This window comes from Elephantulus edwardii, unplaced genomic scaffold (genome assembly GCF_000299155.1).
Source record: "Elephantulus edwardii isolate Elephantulus edwardi_28Jun2011 unplaced genomic scaffold, EleEdw1.0 scaffold00028, whole genome shotgun sequence".
NCBI classification, from domain to species: Eukaryota; Metazoa; Chordata; class Mammalia; order Macroscelidea; family Macroscelididae; genus Elephantulus; species Elephantulus edwardii.
The window spans coordinates 8,254,516-8,276,037 of NW_006399778.1; the positions used below are offsets into that span (position 1 = coordinate 8,254,516).

The 21,522-nt window shown below is 48.8% G+C and overlaps 1 protein-coding gene across 2 annotated transcripts in view; it reads right to left on the bottom strand.

Annotated features, from left to right (window-relative positions):
• EPHB2 (EPH receptor B2) overlaps window positions 1–21,522 on the bottom strand; it is a 175,095-nt gene that overhangs the window by 16,086 nt on the left and 137,487 nt on the right. The window contains exons 5-8 of one of the 2 annotated variants that reach the window (XM_006883544.1): window positions 17,975–18,099; window positions 7,172–7,334; window positions 6,286–6,394; window positions 5,301–5,368 (exon numbers count right to left, since the gene is read on the bottom strand). In XM_006883544.1, the coding sequence (XP_006883606.1) occupies window positions 5,301–5,368; window positions 6,286–6,394; window positions 7,172–7,334; window positions 17,975–18,099 (465 nt within the window). The remainder of the gene's footprint in view (window positions 1–5,300; window positions 5,369–6,285; window positions 6,395–7,171; window positions 7,335–17,974; window positions 18,100–21,522) is intronic. The other variant, XM_006883545.1, reaches the window with a different exon arrangement.

The following is a 21,522-nucleotide window of genomic DNA, read 5'->3' on the forward strand; positions in this document are numbered from 1 at the left end:
ATTCAGTGACTGGGGTAATCGGGATGGGTGTGTCAGAGGCAATGCGATTGGCACAGGATGGAGCAGGGTTTAGGGCTGTTGTACATAGGGTTGCTAGAGTCGCAAATGACTCGACGGCACATAACAACAACAACAACATCACCACCCAAGCAGATATATGCACACCCAAGTTTATAGTGGCTTTTTTCAAAACAGCAAAGAGTTGGAAACAATCTAAGTTCCCATAAAAAAAGGAAATGGATAGAGAAGCTGTGGTATATTCACACAATGGAACACTCTGCTGCATTAAAAAACAAGGAACTAATGAAATATTATTCAAAATGGGTGACCCTAGAGGACATCATGCTGAGTGAAATATCTCAGTCACAAAAGGACAAATACCGCATAGTGCCACTGTTGTAAAACAGGACTGACATTGGGGTTGGGGATAAGATGGGATAAATAATGTACACTGCATTGAAACAGATGAGGGAGAGAACTGTTTAAAAGGGATATGCGATTAGGTATTTTTGTCATGACAGGAGTCCACAATGAAGGCTGCATAGTGGAGTGGACTTGGGGGGAGGGAATGTATAACAATGAAATAATTTCTTTTACTTTTCGATGAGAAGAACAAACTGAGGAAAGGGGTGGGTAGGGAGAAAAGTGCAACAATGAATGAATGGAAATCCAAAGTCTCTGTACATTTTCATTGATAATAATAATAAAAATAATAATAATAAAGTATCTTGCTTTCCACTACCTGTGCTAATTATAGTAGAACTCTGGTAGCTTAGCGGTAAGAGCTGCACTGCCAACGTGAAGGCAGGCAGTTCAAATCCACCAGCTGCTCTGCCCGAGAAGGATGGGCAGAGTTCTCTTGTGTAATTTACTGCCTTTAAAAACCTCTGTAGGGTCAGCAATGGGTGGATTCCGACTCCTCGGCACAGAACAACAACATGCTCTTTATAAAAGATTTAGCTTTAATGGAGCTCTAGTGGCAAGGAGCTGCACTGCAATCCTAGAGGTGCACGGTTCAAATCCACCAGATGCTCTGCTGGAGAAGGAGGGACAATCTCCTCCTGTACTGGTCAGATCTGATTTGACAGTACACGCACAAAAAATAAAATAAAAAAAAATAGATTTGGCTTTAAAGGACTTGACTTTGAAGTCTTAAATAAAATAAATTGAACGTTTTAGGATAACTTTGTTGTCTCTTTTATGTTCATTTTTACAGAGACCAATTTGAACTGGCATGTAAGAAATTTATTGAAAGAGATTCTGAGCGTTAAATGAAATATTCTATATAAAAACTTCAGTACAAAACTTGACCTTGGCCAGTGCAAACAGTTAAGAGCTTGGCTGTTGTACAAAAAGGTTGGCATTTGAGTCCACCCAAAGGCATCTTGGAAGAAAAGCCTGGTGATCGCTTTTTAAAAAAATTAGTCATTGAAAAGCACATTTCTACTCTGACATGTACAGGTTTGCCCTGGATTACTGCTGATACCCGCAAGTAGTTTGGGATTTGGTTTTGATACATTAGTTTGCACACATATAACACTGAACATGTTGCTTGTTATAAGGAATACTATTATTATTAAAGCACTTTACTATGCATGAATTGATTTAATCCACACAAAAATCTATGAAGAACATAACATTCCTATCACTTTCAATATCGAAATGTCCAGCCTTAGATGAGAGAAGATCAGTGACTTTCCCAGGACAGCAGCAGGCCTGTGGTAGGGATTGTGGTTGTGGACAGGGAAAGAAGACACAAGTTGGTTGTTCTGCTCCACATGCAGGCCCCACACCTCACTACTCACTCGGCACCTGCTGAATCAGGGCATACAGCAGCCCGTGTGGGTGACTCATGCCAACCTCTCCCTCTCTCCTGACTGCACAGGGCTACTGGGGGGATATGGGATCACAAGGCTGGAGCACTGGAAAGAACACAGACCTGCTCAGAGCTAATGTTACAGCTCAGGATGCAGGGAGGAGGAGCTTGTGTTTAGAATGTGTTGTTCCACGGACACATCCTGGGGTCTATTTTTAAATTAAACCCTTGATGTCACCTGCTTCCTTGCTGACTCATGCTCTCAAAAGCCATGTTCTCCCAAATCTGAAAACAGTGGGTGTTCAGTAGAGTGGAGACAGACATAGGTTGGGCTGCACCAAGTGTTAAGTGCTCGGTTATGACTAGCAAACAGAAAGGCTGGTGGTCCAAATCCATCCATCAGTGCTTTGGAAGGCATGCCTGGCAACCTGTTTAAAAAAAACCCAAAAACACAGCCTTGAAAATACTGTGGAGTAGTTCCACTTTATACACATGAAGTCATCCTAAGTTGGAATTCATTTAATGGCATGTAACAACCACAAAGTGCTAAAGAGCAAGGGTATCACTTTAAAGACTGAGGTGCACCCAATTAAAGTCATGATCTTTTCAAATGCTTCCTATGCATCTGGATGCTTTTGAACTGTGGTTATTGGCGAAAAATATTGACTATCCCATGGACTACTGAAAGAACAAACTATCTTGGAGTAAGTGCAACCAGGGCTCCTGGCAAAGATGGTGAAACATAATCTCACATACTTCAGGCATGTTTTCAAGATGGGCCAGTCCTTGGGAAATAAACTTGCTTGGAAAGGTGAAGGATCAGCAAAAGGGCATGACCTCCAATGAGGTGGACAGACACAGTGACCATTATGATGGGCTTGAGCATGTCTGAGACTGTGAAGATAGCACAGGGTAGAGCAGGGTTCAGATCCATTGTTCATAAAGTTGCTCTGAGTCATATTCAGCTTGATGGCACCTAACAATAACAATGGCAACAGGATGTAGACAGAAACAGAAAAGCTAAGAGTCTATACTCTGGGGCCAGACAGCCGAGAGTCACACCTAACTTCTGTCCTAAGTGGCTCTGTGACTGCGTTGTGCCTCAGTTTCCTGATGCGCACAGCTGTAAGGATAAATACACACACATATCAAACTCACTGCAGTCAGCTTGATTCAGACTCATAGCAGCGCCATGGGACAGAGTGAACTGCCTCAGAGATTTCCAAGGACACCAATATTTATGGACACCGACCACCTCATCTTTCTCTTGCAGAGCAGCTGGCAGTTTTGAACTGCTGACCTTTCAGTTAGCAGCTGCACACTTCACTGCTGTCCACCAGACTCTAGATACAAGAAAGTCTGAAAATACTTTTTTGGCACATAGAAAGCACCCGGCGTGTTTAGCCACGTGGACAACAGGACTGACTTCTTGGAGAACTTGGAGGGGTGACGTAATTGACGTAGCTTTTATTTCTATTGCACAGGTGGTTTTTATCTGTATAAATGTGTCTATCTTTTCCCTGTGATTTTTCCGTTGCTTTTAAGCTTTCCTCCATACACATATCAGTTAAACTTACCTAAATTACCTTCAAGAAATTATAATAATTTATTTATTTTTTTCCATCTGTGCATCAACTATTTTTAAGCCTGGGAGAGTTCACTTCAAATCAGAAGTTCAAGAGGCTTAATGCTTAGAACTTCTCGGCTCTGCTCCTTTTTAGGAATCCCACATCCGGTCCTGCAGTATACACTCATGGGATACTGGCCGTAGCCACTGCTGCCACCTCTTCTTGCCATTAACATACCTGGATTTTCCCCGTCAGCCACCCCACTGGTCTTCCTGCTCTGTCCTCACCCACAGTACCAGCCCCTTCAGTCTGCTCTCCATCAGCCTCTCTCTCTCACTGTGGTGGAGTCGGTTCTGACTCACAGTGACCCTCCATTGGGTTTCTGAGGCTATAAATCACCACAGGCGGAGTCTGCCCACGTTTTTCTGAGGAGCCACTGGTGGATTCAAATTGCCTGAGACATGCAGGCTTTGAGTCCGCAGCACATTTCACTACAGTGTATGTCAGGTCCTGCCCAAACTAGCTGAGAGCACATCAGTCCTCTGTCAGAGCCTTTCAATGGCTTCTTGCTGGACTCAGAGTCAAGGTAATTGCCCTGCAAGGACATACAGAAACCTGCACGCTCTTCCTGCCTCCCTCCCTCCGTTCCAGCCCCTCAGGCCTCTCTGCTGGTCCTGGAACCTGCCAGGCCTGCTACAACCTCAGGACCTCTGCACTAGCCATTCTCTCTGCATGGAAGGCTCTTTCCTCCCCCTTCATAGCTTTTCTCAAATGAGACTTTCTGAAAGAGGTCAACCCCAGCCAGCCCATTTAAAATCTCAACCTACTACATGGCTCTCTATTACGCCATTATACATTCCTTATTTCTCATCAGCATTTTCATCTTCTAACACACCATCCAAGTGTCCTCACCTATTATGTGTGTTTTTTATTATCTCCTTCCCATTAGAATGTAAGCAGCACAAGGGCAGAAACCTTTGGTTTATTTATGTGTGTTCTAGAACAGTCCCTGACACACATAATAAGCCCTCAATATATACTTGAAGAATGGAGGGTTGTGCTGATGGCCTCCTCTACCCCGTCACAGTCCCTGGAGCTGAAGACCCCGAGGCCCCTCCTGAGTGCAGTTTGAGAATCTGTAATGGACCCACCATTTGGAATTCTTTTTTGCTGAGTGAGCTCTTTCTCCCTACAATTGTTGGTTCTTCCAAGGTCAAGTGGAAACAATTCTTATAACCTGCTTTCTCTTTGCTGGGCTAGTGGACAGGAACAACTGTTCTGTGTATGTGATGCACAGGCCCTCAGCGCTGACTTGTGGTAGGATGGGACGTCAAGGGACAAGACATGAAGATACTAGGTTGGCGAGGCAGCTCCAGGGGAGGAACAACTGGGAGGTTGAAGTCACAGAGTGAACAAAAGTGGAATGAAGGGATTCTGTCTCCCCACCTCCAGGACCACCTTCATTCACTCCTTCCTTTAGTTTAATGCATTTATTCATTCCACAAGTGTATATCTAGTGCCAACTCTGTGCCAGTGAGTCAGTGGTGACGTCAGACACAATTTGAGACCCCCCGTGTTCCCAATATAAAATCAGAGCCGCTAATGATCCTCACAATGTGGCCTGAGGTAAGGCAGGGCAGGCTCTAAACCCAGGGTGGGGCGGGGAAAGGAAGAGCTTCGAACATGCTGAGGCCTGAGGGACATGTGAGAGGTGAACAGGTAAAGTGAAGAGGGGAGGGTGCTCCAGACCAAGGGAACAGCATGTGCAAAGGCCTGGGGGTGACAGGGAACCTAGCACACTATGGAACAGCCCGTCCATCAGGTTGGCTGCAGGAGGAAGTGAATGGAGGCTGGAGTGGTCCTAGAGGATGGCAGTGCAGGGCCTGAGGGGGCTGGCCCCACTGGGGTGTACGTACTGTGGCCACTGGTGTAGTGCTGCAGCTTGTCCGTGTACTCCGAGTCGGCACGTTCAAATCCCCGTCTTCTGGAACAAGAGCAAAGGGCTGGAGCCACCTGGAGGTTCCCGGGGAGCTGGGAGCCACAGTGGGTAATAGGAGAAGGGCGGGCAAGCCCTCAAAACCTACCAGAGGGCCTCCTGCCTGCTCCCTGCCTAGCAGTCTCACCTTTCCTGGCCCATTTATCCTTCCTATTTCTCCCACTTCAAGTCCAGGCTCACTCTGACCTCTGCACCTTCTCTGGTTAAGATGCCTCCAAAGAGTACAGCCACCTCCCATGTAAGATCCCCCGCCTCCAAAGAAGTCCCTAGGGCTCTGTCATGTTTCCTCAGGCTCCAGTCTGTTCTAAAGAGGGAGGCTTTAAGGAAGAAGAGAGTATCTTTTTACATTATGCCTAGCAGAAGTCAGGGAATAATAGGTCCCCTTACTCACCTGGGACTTGAAAAGCCCTTTTTTTTTTGCGGGGAGAGAACCCCTTTCCTTTGCTCATTTCTATCTAAGCCCTCCTCATCTTTCTAAGGACCTTACCCAGGTTCCTTGGCCTCCTCTCTGACATTCAGGTATGGTCCTATTTGAAGTGAGCTTCAAACCAGTCAGGCAGTGGTTGCAAGCCCTCCCCATTGTGTCCTACATTCATTGTACCCCACAGTCTTTCCTGCCCACTGTGTGCATTCTATTTGTGCTAATGAGCCACCTCTCCTGAAAAGTGGACATGCCAAGGGTGATGCCTAACACAAAGGGATGGGCTGCTTCTGACTGGCGTTCAGGCAGTAATAAGCCACTTGTGGGAATCCAGGCCTACTTGAGTCTTCCCCTGCCCCAGGGAATTGTGGGAATATCTCCTTTGTTCATGAACACTGATGGATGAGACCCAGGAATGACTGAGCGGAGGTGCAGAATCCAGCTTGAATAGCCAGGCTAGTTGGGCCAGGTGTCATCCACCCACCTGTTACACACGATGACAAGGACAACCACAGCGATGAGGAAGACCAAGCTAGCAGCTGAGGAGCCAATGATAAGTGGCAGCTTCTCCTGGATGCTTGTCTGGTATTCAGCTGGGGAGAAAGCACAGGGCGGCCTTTAGTCTGAGTCTCAGAGTCCTGCTCACACTGTCCTAGGGAGACACAGCATATGTGCTGCAACCTCCCACTTCCCTGTCCAGGGTAGGCATCGCTAATCTATCCCTGCACTCCTTCCTGCTGAACTCTTACGTGGCTCCAGAACAGCTGTCAATCTAACTATACTTACTGGAGCAGCATATGGTTAAAATAGGCTGATTCTGAAATAGAATATGATGCTTCATATTATGGATGAGAAAAAACACACAGGTCAGGGAATAGAAGTTAGGGTTGAGCTCCCAAAAGCCCTGGAAAAGGAAAGGGTTTCGCTGACCAGGTAGTAATTAAGAAATCGGCATCCTTTCTGGATCAAAAACAAGGCTTCCAAATATGTCTGTGCAATTTGTACTCTGCACAGAAGTTCCCATCAGGAGGAAGGGAGGGTTGGCATCTAGAAGAGAGTGGTGCTTTATTCGACTTGCACGAAGGAGTGGGTAGGAATGGTGGCCCTTGAGTTCGTTCTGTTTGTGGAGTCAGGGAGCTCTGGGGCTGCAGTCCACAGGGAGGTGCACTGCTGACCTAAAGTCTGTGCCTCTCAGGCAGTTCAAAGCCACTGGTGGCTTCATGGGAGAAAGACGGACAATCTCTACCTGTGCAATTTACAGCTTCTGAAACCCTGCTGGAGGGTAATCTCTGAGTTTGTTTTAACTCTAGGGCAATGGGTTTGAGTTTTGAGTGTCCTCTACCCCCGCTTGCTCCCTGGACCCCACTCACCTTCTGTCATGGTCTGGAAGTACATCTTGCCACTGTAGCGCCCGTAGCCTGCCACGGTGCGTGCCCGCACCTGGAAGACATAGATGGCGCCGGCTTTGAGGCCCTGCACAGTGACCGTGTTGGTGGGGCTTTTTATGGCTGTGGCGTTGAACTCACTGAGCTCCTGCCGAGGAACAGAGGAGATGGTTAGCGAGGTCACTTCCCACCGTGGGCCCAGCGCCTGTTTCTGCTGCCCTTGAGGGGGCCTGGTCCTTGGTTCCCAGTTCTTCCCTCCCTCCCTGTAATAAAGTTCCACACACCTATGCCTTTGGCCACGTGCTTTTAGAGCACTTCTAAAAAGCAGACAGAGTATATGTCTCTGTCTCGTGGATGATGGAATTGCCCACATGCTTGCTTTGGTCACTGGAATAATCTAGAGGGCAGGATACAAGCAGAGGCATTGCAGACGCATATGCTTGCTGACTGAATGGCCTCTTGTGCCTCTGTCATCTGCTATGAAGAGGGTTTGTTGTGATTCCAGAATGAGTGACGCATGAAGTCTTTAACCCAACTCAGGCTGACCCAGGGCCACTCCAGTTGACCACAGTCATAGAACCAACAAGCACGAAAAAGAACCACTTTTTAAAATGTTAAATTGGAGTTTTGGGGCTGTTTGTTTTCCAGCAGCACGTCAACAACAGCTGACAAATACAGATACACTGAGTGACTGTTAGGTGCAGACCCTGAAGACCAGACAGTAAGTTCTTGGAGACGGCCCACCTTACACCTTCTGCATCCCCCTCAGGGACCCACGCTTTGATGAGCTAATTGGAAGAAATTCCATTCCATTCCATTCCATTCCATTCCATTCCATTCCATTCCATTCCATTCCACTCCACTCCACTCCACTCCACTCCACTCTCCACTCCACTCCACTCCACTCCATTCCATTCCATTCCATTCCATTCCATTCCATTCCATTCCACTCCACTCTATTCCACACACTTGGGTGAGGTAAATAAGGACTGAGATCCAGAGAAGAGAAATTCTACCCAAAGACACACATCAGCTGCTTTGGGACTCAAAACTAGTCTGCGTGGAAGCACCGCTAAGGTCCACATCTTTGGGTCCTAGGACAGAACGTTCCCTCCATGGAGAGATGCAGAGGCACATTGGATCTCCTGGGCACTACTCAGGATGATGTGGTGAGCCCTGGATCAGACGAGGATCCAGTTGCTAAAGTGCGGGTGCAGATGTGGTTGAGCTGGATGCAGGTACTTGTGGCCAAGGTGATGCTCATTAAGACATCTGTTGTTAGGCACTCAATCCACTATGACTTACAGCAATCCTGTGAACAACAGATTGGAATCTTGTCCTATCCTTTACCACCCTTGATGAGCTCAAACACGATCACACCCATTGCTACAGTCACCCATTGCCCATCCATCTCGCTGAGGGCTTCCTCTCTTTTCCTGACCCTCTACTTTTCCCAGCATGATGTCTTTTTTGGAAAAACTGGTCCATGGCATCTGTCAGCCACCCAGAAAGCTATCTCCAAATGACTGGGCATCCAGCAACCACTCAGGCACAAGCCCTGACCTCGTAGTGCTCAGATCAGAAAAGCAAACAGTCTGGGATGACAACCTTTCGAGCATCATGAACACTTCTGAGAAGCTAAGGAAAAGCTATGCACCCTTATCCAGAAAGTGGCACATGTGACTGCCCATGCCAGTCATGCACCCACCAGCCGGTACACGCTGCCCCTGCAAGCCTCCTATTAAAATTCAGTCAGCGATGTTACTGCAAGCAGTGGAGTGGTGCAGAGGTTAAAGTCACACATTAGAGTCAGCCTTTCTTGGTTCAACTCCTGACTTCACTACTTACTACCTTTGTGATCATTAACCTCTCTGTGTCTCATTTGCTTCAACTGTAAAATGGTCTTAATAATGACAGCTACTTCAAAAGGGTGGTTAGAAGATAAAATGAATTATATTTAAATGCTTGCCCTGAGGGAGCTCTGGTGGCCTAGTGACAAGAAGTTGCACTGCAATCCAAAGGTGCGCAGTTCAAATCCACCAGATGCTCCGCTAGAGAAGGAGGGACAATTTACTCCTGTACCAATCAGATCTGATTTGACAGTACATGCACAAAAAATAATAAAATTAAAAAATTAAAAATAAAAAAATGCATGCTCTGGGGGTGCAAATGGTTGAGTACTTGACTGTTACCCAAAAGGTTAGCAGTCTGAACTCACAGAATGGCTTTGTGGAAAGCAGATTTGTTTCTGTATAGATTACTGCCAAGAAAACCCTCTGGGCAGCAGTTCTCCTCTGTCCCATGGGATCACTGAGTCAAAACAGACTAAGCAGCATCTAGTCACAATAACAGCAAGGGTGACAAAATGCTAGTACTGAGAGGGTAAGTACAAGGACCCGAGGGGCATGTAACCCAGCCTGGGTATGGGGAGGCATTGCATGAAATCACGGAGGACCCCTGGAGAGTGGGGTGCCATGAGGAAGAATGAGCATTCTTGTCAGGGGAGCAGGTATGAAGGTAGGGAGTTGACAAAGAGCTCGGTTGGCACATCTGGGGCACAGGAGCTGAGATGGCATCGGCCGACAGAAAGTCTCTTTGAGCCAGACCATGTGCCCCCTCCTCCAGCTTCCAGCTAGATGTACCTCTCCCTCTTCTGAGCCATGGGGCATTTGCTGTGGGTATAACAGGGTGAGATTTCTGTTACATCCTCTTGCCCTGGGCCCAGGTTCATTTTCATGACCTTGGTATAACTTCATGAGAAAGTACTTCTCTTCTGCCCCTCCTCTGTACCAAGAATAGAAGGAATTTGGCAATAGCTCAGTGGTTATGCTTTCATCTGCTAATTGAAAGGTCAACAGTTCAAATCCACTAACTGTTCCACAAGAGAAATATGTGGCACTGTGATGTTTATAGCCGTGACAATCCCATGGGGCAGTTCTACTCTGCCCTATAGCGTCCCTATGAGTAACAACTGACTCTGTGGCAATTGACTTCTGCTTTACTTTTAAAACTAAGCACAAAGTCTTTCTCAATGCTCATAAGATAAAGACTGATCTCCTTAGCCTGGTATTTGAGACTCTTCAAGACTATTCTTTGCCAGTCTCACCAGACCAAACTACTTTCCTCTTCTCTAGTAGGGCTACAAGCAAAAATATAAGATATGTGTTAAATTTAAATTCCAGATAAACAACAAATAACTTTTCTCCAGGAAGAAGTATGTCCTATACAATATTTGGGTAGCTCTGGTGGCCTAGTGGTTAAGAAGCTGAGCTGCAATCGTGAAGGCACACAGTTCAAATACATCAGCTGCTGCATTGGAGAAGGGTGGGCAATCTCCTCCTGTGTGATTAACTGCCTCTGAAAACCTGCTGGTGGGTCAGCTATGGGTCGGTTCTCACTCGATGGTACACAGCAACAACTGGTGGCCTAGTGGTAAGCTGCACTGCAATCCTAAAGGCACATGGTTTGAATCCACCAGTTGCTCCATGGCAGAAGGATAGGCAATGTCCTCCTGTGCAATTTACTGTCTTTGAAAACCTGCTGGAGGGTCAGCTAATATCAGTCTGACTCAATGGCATGCAACAACAACAACATACAATATTTGATACATACGCTCACTAAGCAAGGGTTGTAGAACTTTGTCTCACATACTTTGGGCATGCTGTTGTGGGGGCCAGCGTCTGGAAAGGGACATCATCCTGGGATAGGTGGACAGTCAGAAAAAGAGGAAGACCCTCCATGAGTTGAGCTGACACAGTGACTGTGTCAAACAATAGCAGCAGGACGGTAGCACTTTTTTCTGCTGTCTATGAGTTGTCGTGAATTTGGAGCTGACTGGGAAGCTGACTGGCAACCTTGCGTTTGCTGGACACTTGGGGCATTTTGGGGAGCTGCTGTCTCTGACTGAAATGTTTCATCTCATCTTTTCAGAGGGGGTTCTGGTGGTCGAGTAGTAAGGAGCTGCACTGCCAACCCAAAGGCACATGGTTTGAATCCGCCAGCTGCTCCAAGGGAGAAAGACGGGCAGTCTCTTTCTGTGTGATTTACAGCCTCTGCAAACTCAGTGGAGGGTTGGTGAGGAGTTGGTTCCAACTTGATTGCATGTAACAATACCATGTTTCCTCATTGATCTCGTGGTTGTCTGCAGGTGCCACCACTTCTAGGGATGGGGATTTCTAGGGGACATGTCCTAGATGTCCCAGACGGAGCTCACAGGCACACCATCTCCTCTGCCACCTACTGTTGTTAAACACACTCTCTTCTCTAAGGACTGTGAGGTCCCCTAAAATGCTTCCTTCATCAGTGCTCAGGCTCTTCATAAAGCGGGGGCTGGAAACCACTGACACAGCTGTGAGTGAACATTAAACTTGTAGTTGAATGGTAGCAACCTTATGGGGTTCAGTGCTATGTAGTTACTGGTGGGTTCAAACAATCAACTTTTCTGTTATAGTTGAACGTTTAATCTATGTGCAACCAAGGCTCTTGAGTGAACTGTGAAATAAAATACTCAAAGGCACTGCCCAACTCATAGTGACTCTCTACTGGGTTTCCGAGGCCATAAACCCTAAAGCCTAGATGATAAGCAGTACCAAGTTTAGACACTAGGTGCCGCTGTCCAACACAAAATTTGCCCAGTTTTGAGCGGGGCTAAGATTCTGCAAAATGGGTGGGTGCTGCTAAGCAAAGGTAAGATTTTCAATTCGTGGATTATAGGAGGAGATAGACAGCTTCATGCCAGTGCCATGTACCTATGACAACGAGAGCAGACATCTTAAAACCAGCCATGAAGGACAAAGAGGAGGCTGAGTGTGGTAGTTTAAACAAATCGAGTACTATACAGAATATATATAACTGTGACCTTGGAAGAACCTTTGATTTCCCTGAACCTCAGTATATTACTGCAGAAAATGGAACATTAAAGTATCAATCTCTTAGGGTTTCTGTGAAGATAAAATTTGATCAGCTGGTGCCTAGCAGGTAGGAGATGGTCAAGAGCGATCAATTGACTTTCTTCTGTCCCCTCTCTCTCAGGCATAGGCCATCCGCAGTGAGAAAGCGCTAATGGAGTATGAGAAAAAAGGTAGATGAAGGTTATGAAATCAACAAGCAGCTCTGGTGGTGCAATGATAAAGCCCTTGATTGCTGATGCAAAGATCAGCAGTTTGAACCACCAAACAGCAACAAAGAAGAGAGGACTTGATTTTTCTGCTCCCAGAAAGATTACAGTTTGGGAAACCCTATGGGACACAGCGACTGCTGCAATGGGCCCTTGTGTGTCAGGAAGTGTGAAGATGGTGCAGCACAGAACAGGTCACAGGGTGGCTATGAGTAGTACTTGGCTCGATGGCACTTGTCAACAACAACATGGGACAAACGCACTCTGTCCTATAGCATCACCACGATTTGAAAGCAGTTCAGCAGCTCACTACAACTACAAGCCCATGAAATCAACCAGTCACCAGTTTGCGTCCTTACCCGTGGATCGATGGGTGACCTTGGACTTCTAAGGCACTGAGCATGTTTCTTTACATATTCAAAGCCCCAATTAGCTCCCTGACAGGAAACGGCGGCTAAAGTATCATCATTGGCACCTATACACCCACTGCCACAGGGTTGATTCCAGCTCCGAGTGACCCCATAGGACAGAGTGGAACTGCCACATAGAGTTTCTGAGGCTGTAAATCTTCACAGGCATAGATAGCCTTGCCCTTCTCTCATGGAGAAGCTGGAGGGTTTGAACTGCTGACCTTTTGGTTAGCAGCCCAATGCTTAGCCTACAACACTACCAGGGATCCTCTGGTGCATAGAAAGATACAATAAATGTTAGCTATCAGCACTCTAGTTAGTTAGAGCGCTGGTGGCCTAGTGGTTAAGGAGCTTCACTGCCAACCCAAAGGTATGTGGTTTGAATCCACCAGCTGCTCTGCAGGAGAAAGATGGGCAATCTCCTCCTGTGTGACTTACTGCCTCTGAAAACCCACTGGAGGGTCAGCTCTGGGTAGGTTGTGACTCAATGGTACACAACACCAGCAACACTAGCACATTCTCTTTAGCATCACTTTAGAGTAAGTGCTCACCAATGTTCAGTAATGAATAGCTGGATGAATGCCTGAGTGAAGAAACTCCTCCCTAGTCATCACTAACCCAATGACGGTGCCTCTGACCATCTGGAGCCCCCACCAGCACCCTGGACAAAGCCTTCTGTGCTTTGTTGTTGCTGTGTGCTGTTGAGTCGGAATCCACCCATAGTTGGCCCTTCAGCGGGGTTTCCAGTAGGTTTTCCCCTATGCTTATAAACACCCTTCGTTCCCCGTTTCCTCAGTCAGCTCTACAAACACCCAAAGTCTGTGGAAGACCAGGGCTCATCCACCACAGCCGGCCTCACAAATTCAGACCCTTCCTCTTGAGCTCTTGGACATCCAAGAAAAGTGGTAACCTGTGTGTTTTATGGGGCTGCTGTCTAAGGAGGCCACCTCCCCAGGGACACCAGAATGCGTGGGAATGGACAGCCTTGAATCTGCAATGAGCTGAACACCACTGCCAGTGGCACCCGGAAACATCCTGGCAAAGTGTTTGTCAGCTCCGGCCTGTGGGCAGACTGAGAAATCCCAGTGGAGCTGGAGAAAGGGCAAACAGACAGCCCTACTCCAAAGATGCCCTTTCTAAAGACGGGGAGAGGGAGTGGGAAAGGTGGGGGCAGGGACCTCAGGGGCCTGAAGGCGGCTGGACTGGACGGGAGGCATCGGCAACTTCCCTACCTGGGAGGCTCTGGAGCATTCATTAAAGAAATCAATTGCAGACACGGAAGATTCCAGGGTGTGAGGTAATAACTGGCTACGGACTTCTCAGAATTCTTAGCAGCCTGGCTGGCTCTCCCTGGTGGGGGCTGACCCTGGAAGGTGGTGGTGACAGCTGGGGAGTCAAGGCCCTGCCTGAAAGGTCAGGGACAGAAACTGTGCCTGGTTCTCCTCCTGGCTCTCTGCGGCGCCTCCACGGATGCTTTCATCAGCTCCTCTCTTTCTTCCTTTCCTCAGATCTTGACCTTCTCCAGGATTCTAGCCCCCTCCATTCCTTTTCCCTGGGCACATTCCTGTGCTCGCTCTCAGCCACACCCACAGCTTTAAGCACCACACCTCCACCTGCAAATCACAGCCATCCACTGGAAGTCCTTTGGACTTCCTGGGTCTCCTGAACCTCAGATTATTGTCTCAAACTGCCAGCTTTTCACCATTGCTGCTGCCAACAGCCTAGGCCATGCCACTACCATTGCCCAATTGGTGTCTCAGGAGAGTCCTGTGCAGGGCCCTCACATCCCTCCAGGTCCCTCTTGCATTCTGTCCTCCTCCTGCAATCTATAAGGATCTTTAGAGTAATTTGAGTCAGATCACATCCCTCTTTTGCTCAGAACTCTCCAATGGCTTCCTGTCGACTTTAAATCGAATCCAGACTCTCAAGGCCTGGAAGGCCCCATCAGAACCTGATCCTGCCTCCCTCTCCCCTCCTTGCACATGTCGCTTCTGCCAAATTTGCCTTCCCTCAGTTCTTTGAACACAGCCAGCTCATTTCTGCCCCAGGGCCTTTGCACAAGCTGCTTCTGACTCTAATCACATCACTTGTCTGCCTGCTGAGTTGCTAGCATCTTTTAAGACTCAGCTCAGATGTCACCTGGATGAAAGCTTCCCCTCACCCATGTGAGGATTATGGGCACTTCCTCGGTACCCCCATGTGAATTGTGTGGTCCTCCTGTGACTTGTGCACATAATCTCATGGATACCTATATCTGCACCTGTCTGTGAAATCCCTGAGGCAGTCTGATCACCCTTGGTATTCCTGGGACCTAGCCCAGCACCTGGCTCCGAAGTTGGAAAGGGTGAAGGCTGAACGATCCAGTGTCTCTCCTCCAAACTGCCTCTCTCTGCACTTAGGTCCTACAAGGAGGAGAGCCATGTCTCATCACAGTTGTACCCTACCCTCAACCTTGTCCCTCTATTTGTCATTTATGGTTAAAATTCTTTGTGGAAGAAGCTGGTCCTACCGCTTAATGGTCACCCTAGACACAATCCTGGCAGACAGTTGGGAGATAGGTGAGCCAGTGAGAGAAAGGGGACCAAGGTCAAGACCCTGGCTCCATCGCACACTGGCTGGGGTCTCATAGACAAGTTACATAATTGCCTCTGAGAACCTCAGTTTACCCTCCCATTCTATGAGGTGAATGGTACTTCTGCGGAGGAAGAGCACATTGGGCGAGCTCGTGAGATGTGAGCAGGTGGTAACTGCGGCCAGAGGATGATGGGGCCTGGGACCTGGGCAAGCTCGGTGGTGGTGGCAGAAAGTAGGGCAAGAGCTGCCTCCCTGCTCACACCTCCACCAGCCTGCCCAGCCCCGCCTTGCACAGCGGGAAATAGGTCGCAGGCAAGACCCTCGCCGGGATTCCTCATTTCCGCTCCAGTCTTTGGGGACAAACACTTTCAGTTTCATTTAATCATAAAGCTTCTTAATTAGTTTTTCCCCTCCCTTTTTCTTTCTGAATTTGGACTTACTAAGCTGTCCCTGCCGGAGGGTGTGGAAATGCTGGGGTCTCCGTGGCTGGGGCACAGCTAGTCTGGCTCCCAGGACCCTGGTGGCTCAGAGGCCCTCAAGGCCCAGCTAAGGGTGTGGGCAGCTTCTCTCCCATCACCTGGGCTGTTTCGCCCTCACTGGTCACTTTCTTGTCACCTTTGCTTCTGAGCAAACAGTGCCTGCAAAGAACAGGGGGCCTGGAGGAGACAATGGCAGAGTCCCCTTTGCGGGGGTTCCTGCCTGGGGACTTCCTGTCTGGCTTGAAACCGAGAGCTCAAATACCTAACTACTCACTGACACACACAAAATTATAGTTTTAATAAAGGCTGTGGACAAAGGCTGGGTAAAATGAATGGGGAAATAAGGGTTCTGCCCAGATCTAGGAGCAACGGAGGGATTCCCTCAGGAGGTGACATTTAAGGTGAAGTCAGTGAGGTGGAGGTGAGGGCCAGCTAGAGGTCTAGAAGGACAGAATTGACTCCTCCATCCATGTAGACATCCACACCGCTTCCTTTCATTCACAGGCTCAGACACTGGCAGCTCTCTTTCATTCATTAATGTCATTAATGAATTAATACCATTAATGAATTAGTACAATTCACTCATTCACAGCCTGCTCAGTGATGCTTGAAGCAGGCCCAGTCCGAGGGAAGAAGTCATTCATTCCTGGAGGAGGTGATATTTTGGTGTGCCGGGAAGGCGGATGGCAGGGAGGAGGTGGAGGCCAAAAGGGAAATTATGAATAGGGGTGGGGGGACATGAAGTCCCAAAGCATATTCATGGGCTTTCTGGTGTGTGGTACACAGTAACTGGGGTGTGGGCCATAGGAAGAGGCTCATATCTTATTCATTCCACCAGTATCCATCAAGTGCCTTCTTGGTGCCAGGACCAGGGTGCTGGGAGGAGGGTGGTGAACAGGATAGATGAGGTCCCTGGACTCTCAGAACTCCCTAGGAGAGTGTGAACAAGGCAAGAGGCAATTATAAAGCAACTGGGCAAAGCTGGGTGTGTGTTTGTTCACACACACACACACACACACACACACACACACACACACACACACACACCGCCGCCGCCCCGAGAGTCACCAGTGTTGGCTGATTCAACAGCTAATAGTGTGGAAGGGCCTGGCCAGACCTCCTGAGAGGGGGCTCCTGCAGTACTGGCTGTGACTGTCACCATCTCTCTCACTCACTTTCATTTCAAGTTCCCAAGATTGCCTATAACTAAAGGAGGTCCTAGCAGTCATTCACATGTTAGTCTAAATTGATGTCCAGGGGACATCCTTCCTAGGGCTCCTTGTCCCTTCTGTGACTGCAGAGAGTAGGTAGTAGAGGACATCATCCAGAGAGAGATGGTCCACTTGGTGGCCAGCTGTTCTGCCTGCCTTCCTGGCCCCTGTGTGTAGGCCCCATTGAGATGAAATGCACTTCACTGGCGTTGCCTACAGGTCACCCGTGCCCATTGTGCAGCAGGCTGGACAGATGAGGAGGAAAGGGAAGCCAGGTCACCTCTGTGGAGGGACAGGCACCATGCTGGGAGCTCTACCAGCCCCCAATCTCCCCTCCCCACACACACCTGAAGAGGAGTCTCGCCCCTACTTACATAGGTAGGAACCTGCCCAAGGTCACTCAGCTGGTTAAGGGCACAGATAGGATTTGAACCTAGGGCTTCTCACTCCTAGTCCAAAGCTCTTTTTACTACACCAAGGGATTTCAACCTGGATCTGGATCCTAGCAGTACCCCAAGGAAGAAAGGAGGATTTAAAAGCTTAAAAAGAATCTACCTCTCCCAATACAAATACTATTCAGGCAAATGAAAACAAGTGTAGCTGCAATTAGCACAACACTGGGAAGCACCAGCTCTCTCACTCTGTACATCAGCTCTCTTGAGCACTTCCAAATCTCTGCTTAATAAGAATGAGTGGATGAGATGCTTCATTGCTTAAGAAATGAAGGAGTCTTTAAAAAAAAAGCACAAACCAATAACCAAGTTTTTTCCAAATATCAGATCCCTGGAAGAGAAAGCTAAAGTCAGGGGGTCTTGGGAAGGGGCTGTGACTGTTGCATTTTATCAAGATTTTGGCCAGATCTTCCCAAGCCAGAAAATTCAGGCTCAGAGGGGTCTAGGCACCTGCTGAGTCTCCCCTCAGGAGGAACAGAGGTGATACAGGGCTTTTCCTGCCTCACTGAGAGAGCTTGTGTTGGGGAAGACTGGGATCTCGGGTACCTTCTCGTAATACTGCAGCTCGTAGTCCAGGATCACACCGTTGGGCTGGTCAGGCTGGGACCATGACAGGGTGATGCTGTCCACAGTGCGGCTCACCTGATGCATGATGGACACAGCTGATGGAGCTGGAAGAGAATCCAGAGGTTAAAGGTCAAGGGTCAGAGTGGATACAGAGGTGTTGTTTCTTAACCTCAGCTGAGGAGTTGGAGATCCAGGGAGGAGAAGACCTAGCCAAAGACACACAACTAGCCTAGATCCCTCCATATGTCTGCATCCAGGCAGGAGGCAGAAGGGCCTTTACAGGGCTTCTGCTGGGCTCTTGTGGCATCATCGGGCCAACGACAACAATCTCCACGATCCCTGGGATCATGTCATGTGGATAGAGATGCACCAGGCTCCTTCCCTGGGCCTGGCCCCACAGGGTGGGCCAGAACAGCACCAGGTGCTGCCTGTGCTCTCTTGGACCTCACAGTCTACACAGGTGACCCATAGACCCCAGACACAGTGACTTGGTGGTCTCTGGGCAGCTATGGGGGAGGGAGGCAGAGGGGACTGTGGGAGTAGAAAAGGTGGGGAGACGTTTACATCCAACAAATTTGTGTTCGGGGCCTACTATGTGCCTGAGAACACAGCAGTGAATAAAACAGATCTTCCAAAAACAAAATCCACTCTCCTGCCAGCAATGCTCCTCCTAGTGATCCTCCTGGGCGGGGGTTGGAGGAAAAATACCAGTCAGGAGAGGTGGCTGTATATATAGTGCTAGAAAAACTCTGAACAATTAAGTCCTGTTTCACAGCTGTGAAAACTGAAATCCAGCATTCACACAGGAAGTTCACGTACTCTGGGCCGTGCCCCTGAGACCCTCGGGCGGCCTGGAAGTGGCCTGAGAATCTGCATTCCTAACTCCCAGGTGATGCTGCTGCTGCTGGCCAAGGAGTGGTGGCGTTGGGGCCAGAGCAGGGAAGTGACCTGTTCGAGGCCACACAGCAGGGAGCAGCAAGTCTGGGGCCTGAAGCCAGACCTGCTAAGTGCTGGTCAGCATGTTATCTACTCATCGCCCCCACCTCTGTCATCTGCCTCCACTCAATTATCCTACAGAGCCCTGAAAAAGAAACCATTGAGAAACTCCAAGCAGCACAGTTCTAAACTTTCATGGGGTGCCTTCAGACCAAAGGTACCTACAGATGTGGGCCCTGAGGCTCAAGCCACACCAGGAGGAGGCAGACGTGCGGGGTCTCTGCTGTCACCAGTGCACTTGGTGACAACTGGCTCATTATAAATACTCATATTCACCTTGCGTGGCTGGCATTAATATTATCCCATGTTTACAGGGGAGGTAAAAAAGGCACAGAGCACTGCAATAATTCACCCTGGTTTGCACAGCAAGCAATGGGACTGGGATTTAAATTCAGCCTCCTCCTCCGGAAACTATGAACTTTGATAAATGTCCCTAGTTATAGACAGGCTTTCAGGCCTTTTGTTCATAGGGTTGCCAGGAGTCGTGCTCAACAACAAAAACAACAACAATAACACCCAGGTCCAGTACGTCCTATTGTCTCCTTTGTGTGCAGCTGATGAGAACAGAACATGAGATTTGGAAGCAGGGACCTCAAAAAGCCTTTGGTGACATCCTGCTCCTGTCCTTAAACTACAGCTGCTGAGCTACCTTCACACAGTTCTACTGGCTCACCCACCACCCACTGTCCTGCCCACATAGGTCCTTCAGCTCAGCTGCTGGGGGAGCAGGTCCCCCACAGCGATGGGGGGCTGGAGGCTTTATCTGGCAGGTTTAGATTACAGCCATCTAACCCCAGCTCAGATCCTGTAAGCTCCGTAACCCCGGGCATGGCAAGGAGGCGGCATTTGCTGGGAAGATGATCAAGGCGTCCAGCCGGGGCCAAGCAAGGCTGGCCTTTCTCCTGGAATCCAGTGGGATTAATGGCGGGAGAAACGGGAACAGCTGGAAGTTCTCCACCCCTCTTGCTGCCCGCCGCCCACCCTGGGGTGTCGGGTTTCCTTGTAAGTTGGTCTTCAAGGGATTCTGGTATTTTCAATTACCAGCCGGGCACGCCGGCAGGGGGATGGGTCAGCGGTGCCCCGTGACCCCTGCAAGAAGATGGAGCCCCAGGGAGCATGCACAAAAGAGGCCTGTGGCTGAGAGGAGAAGGGGAGGGCGAGGGGAAGAAGAGGCCTGCCAGGTAGCGCCTGGGGCAGGTGGCCAGGGGCCCTGCTGTCCCCAGCAAGTCCGCATGTTCAAGTCCAACCCTTCACTAGTGGAGGAACTCACAGAAGCAGCCTGTTTGCATGTTGTCACTTATCAGGACAGAAAGGGTGGTCAGAATCAAGTGTCCTTGAAGGGTCTCCCAGGACTAGGTCCAGTACAGGGCACAGGTCTGACTCCAGGTAGATGTGAGTGTAGGACAGCCCTCCCCCATCCCTCCGCTTTGCCTCCAAAGCCCTGAGCTCCAACTCCTTAAACTCATTGTTATGGTCTTGGAAACAACTCACAGCTGGCCCTCCACTGGGTTTCTGAGGCTGTATATTGCACGGGAGGAGATCGCCCATTTTTCTCCTTTAGAGTTGCTGGGTGGGTCAGAATGCCGAGGAGGCACGGACTTTGTTTGGACTACGCCAGGAGTTCTGAGGAAGGCAGGAAAGAAACCCCTCCACTAATCAGGGATCGGGTGAGTAGGGGACTAGCCAGGCACAGGACAATCTGAGACTCCACCCTGAGACCCAAACTCTCAGATCTCGCTGCGTCTCCAGTGCAGCCCACCAGTCTAGTGCCTGGTCAGTCACCACGCTGCCTCTCCTCTCACTCCCAAGCTGCAGTCACCCTGACTTCCTTTCCATTCCTAATACAATGAGTCACTGGCCTGTGGTGTTTCTGCCTAGAACCTGCCTTTCTACCTAAATGGAGCAACTTCATTCAAGTCTCAGCTCAAACACTGCCTCTTCTAAAAAGCCCTTCTTGAGTAACTCATTTCCTCCATTCAATCCCCACTCCATGCTACTCTGCCTTATTTTCTCTGTATTGTGAACACTATTTGAGACTACTTTGCTTATTCATTTGCTAAGTAGCAGTGTCTTCAAGAATACTAAGTTTCTCTTAATAGTCAATTCTTTTCTCCTGGTGCCTGGGATGTTGGAAGACTCAGAGGAATGTTGTGGTTAGGTGCTGTCGAGTCAAATGCGATTCATAGTGATCCTATAACAACAGATCTAAACCCTGCCCTATCCTGGGCCATCCTCATCATCTCTGACATACTTTAGCCCACTGTTGCAGTCATTATGACAATCATCGTGTTGAGGGTCTTCCTCTCCTTCACTGTCCCTCCACCTTTCCAAACATGATGTCCTTCTCCAAGGAATAGTGTCTTCTAGCAACACGTCCAAAGTATGTGAGACAAAGCTTCGCCACCTTTCCCCATAAGGAGCACTCTGGCTGCACCTTCACCAAGACACATCTGCTCTTCTGCCGTCCATGGATATTCACAACTCATTGATTTTTCTTCTGTCATCCTTATTCGTTATCCAGTTCTCAGATG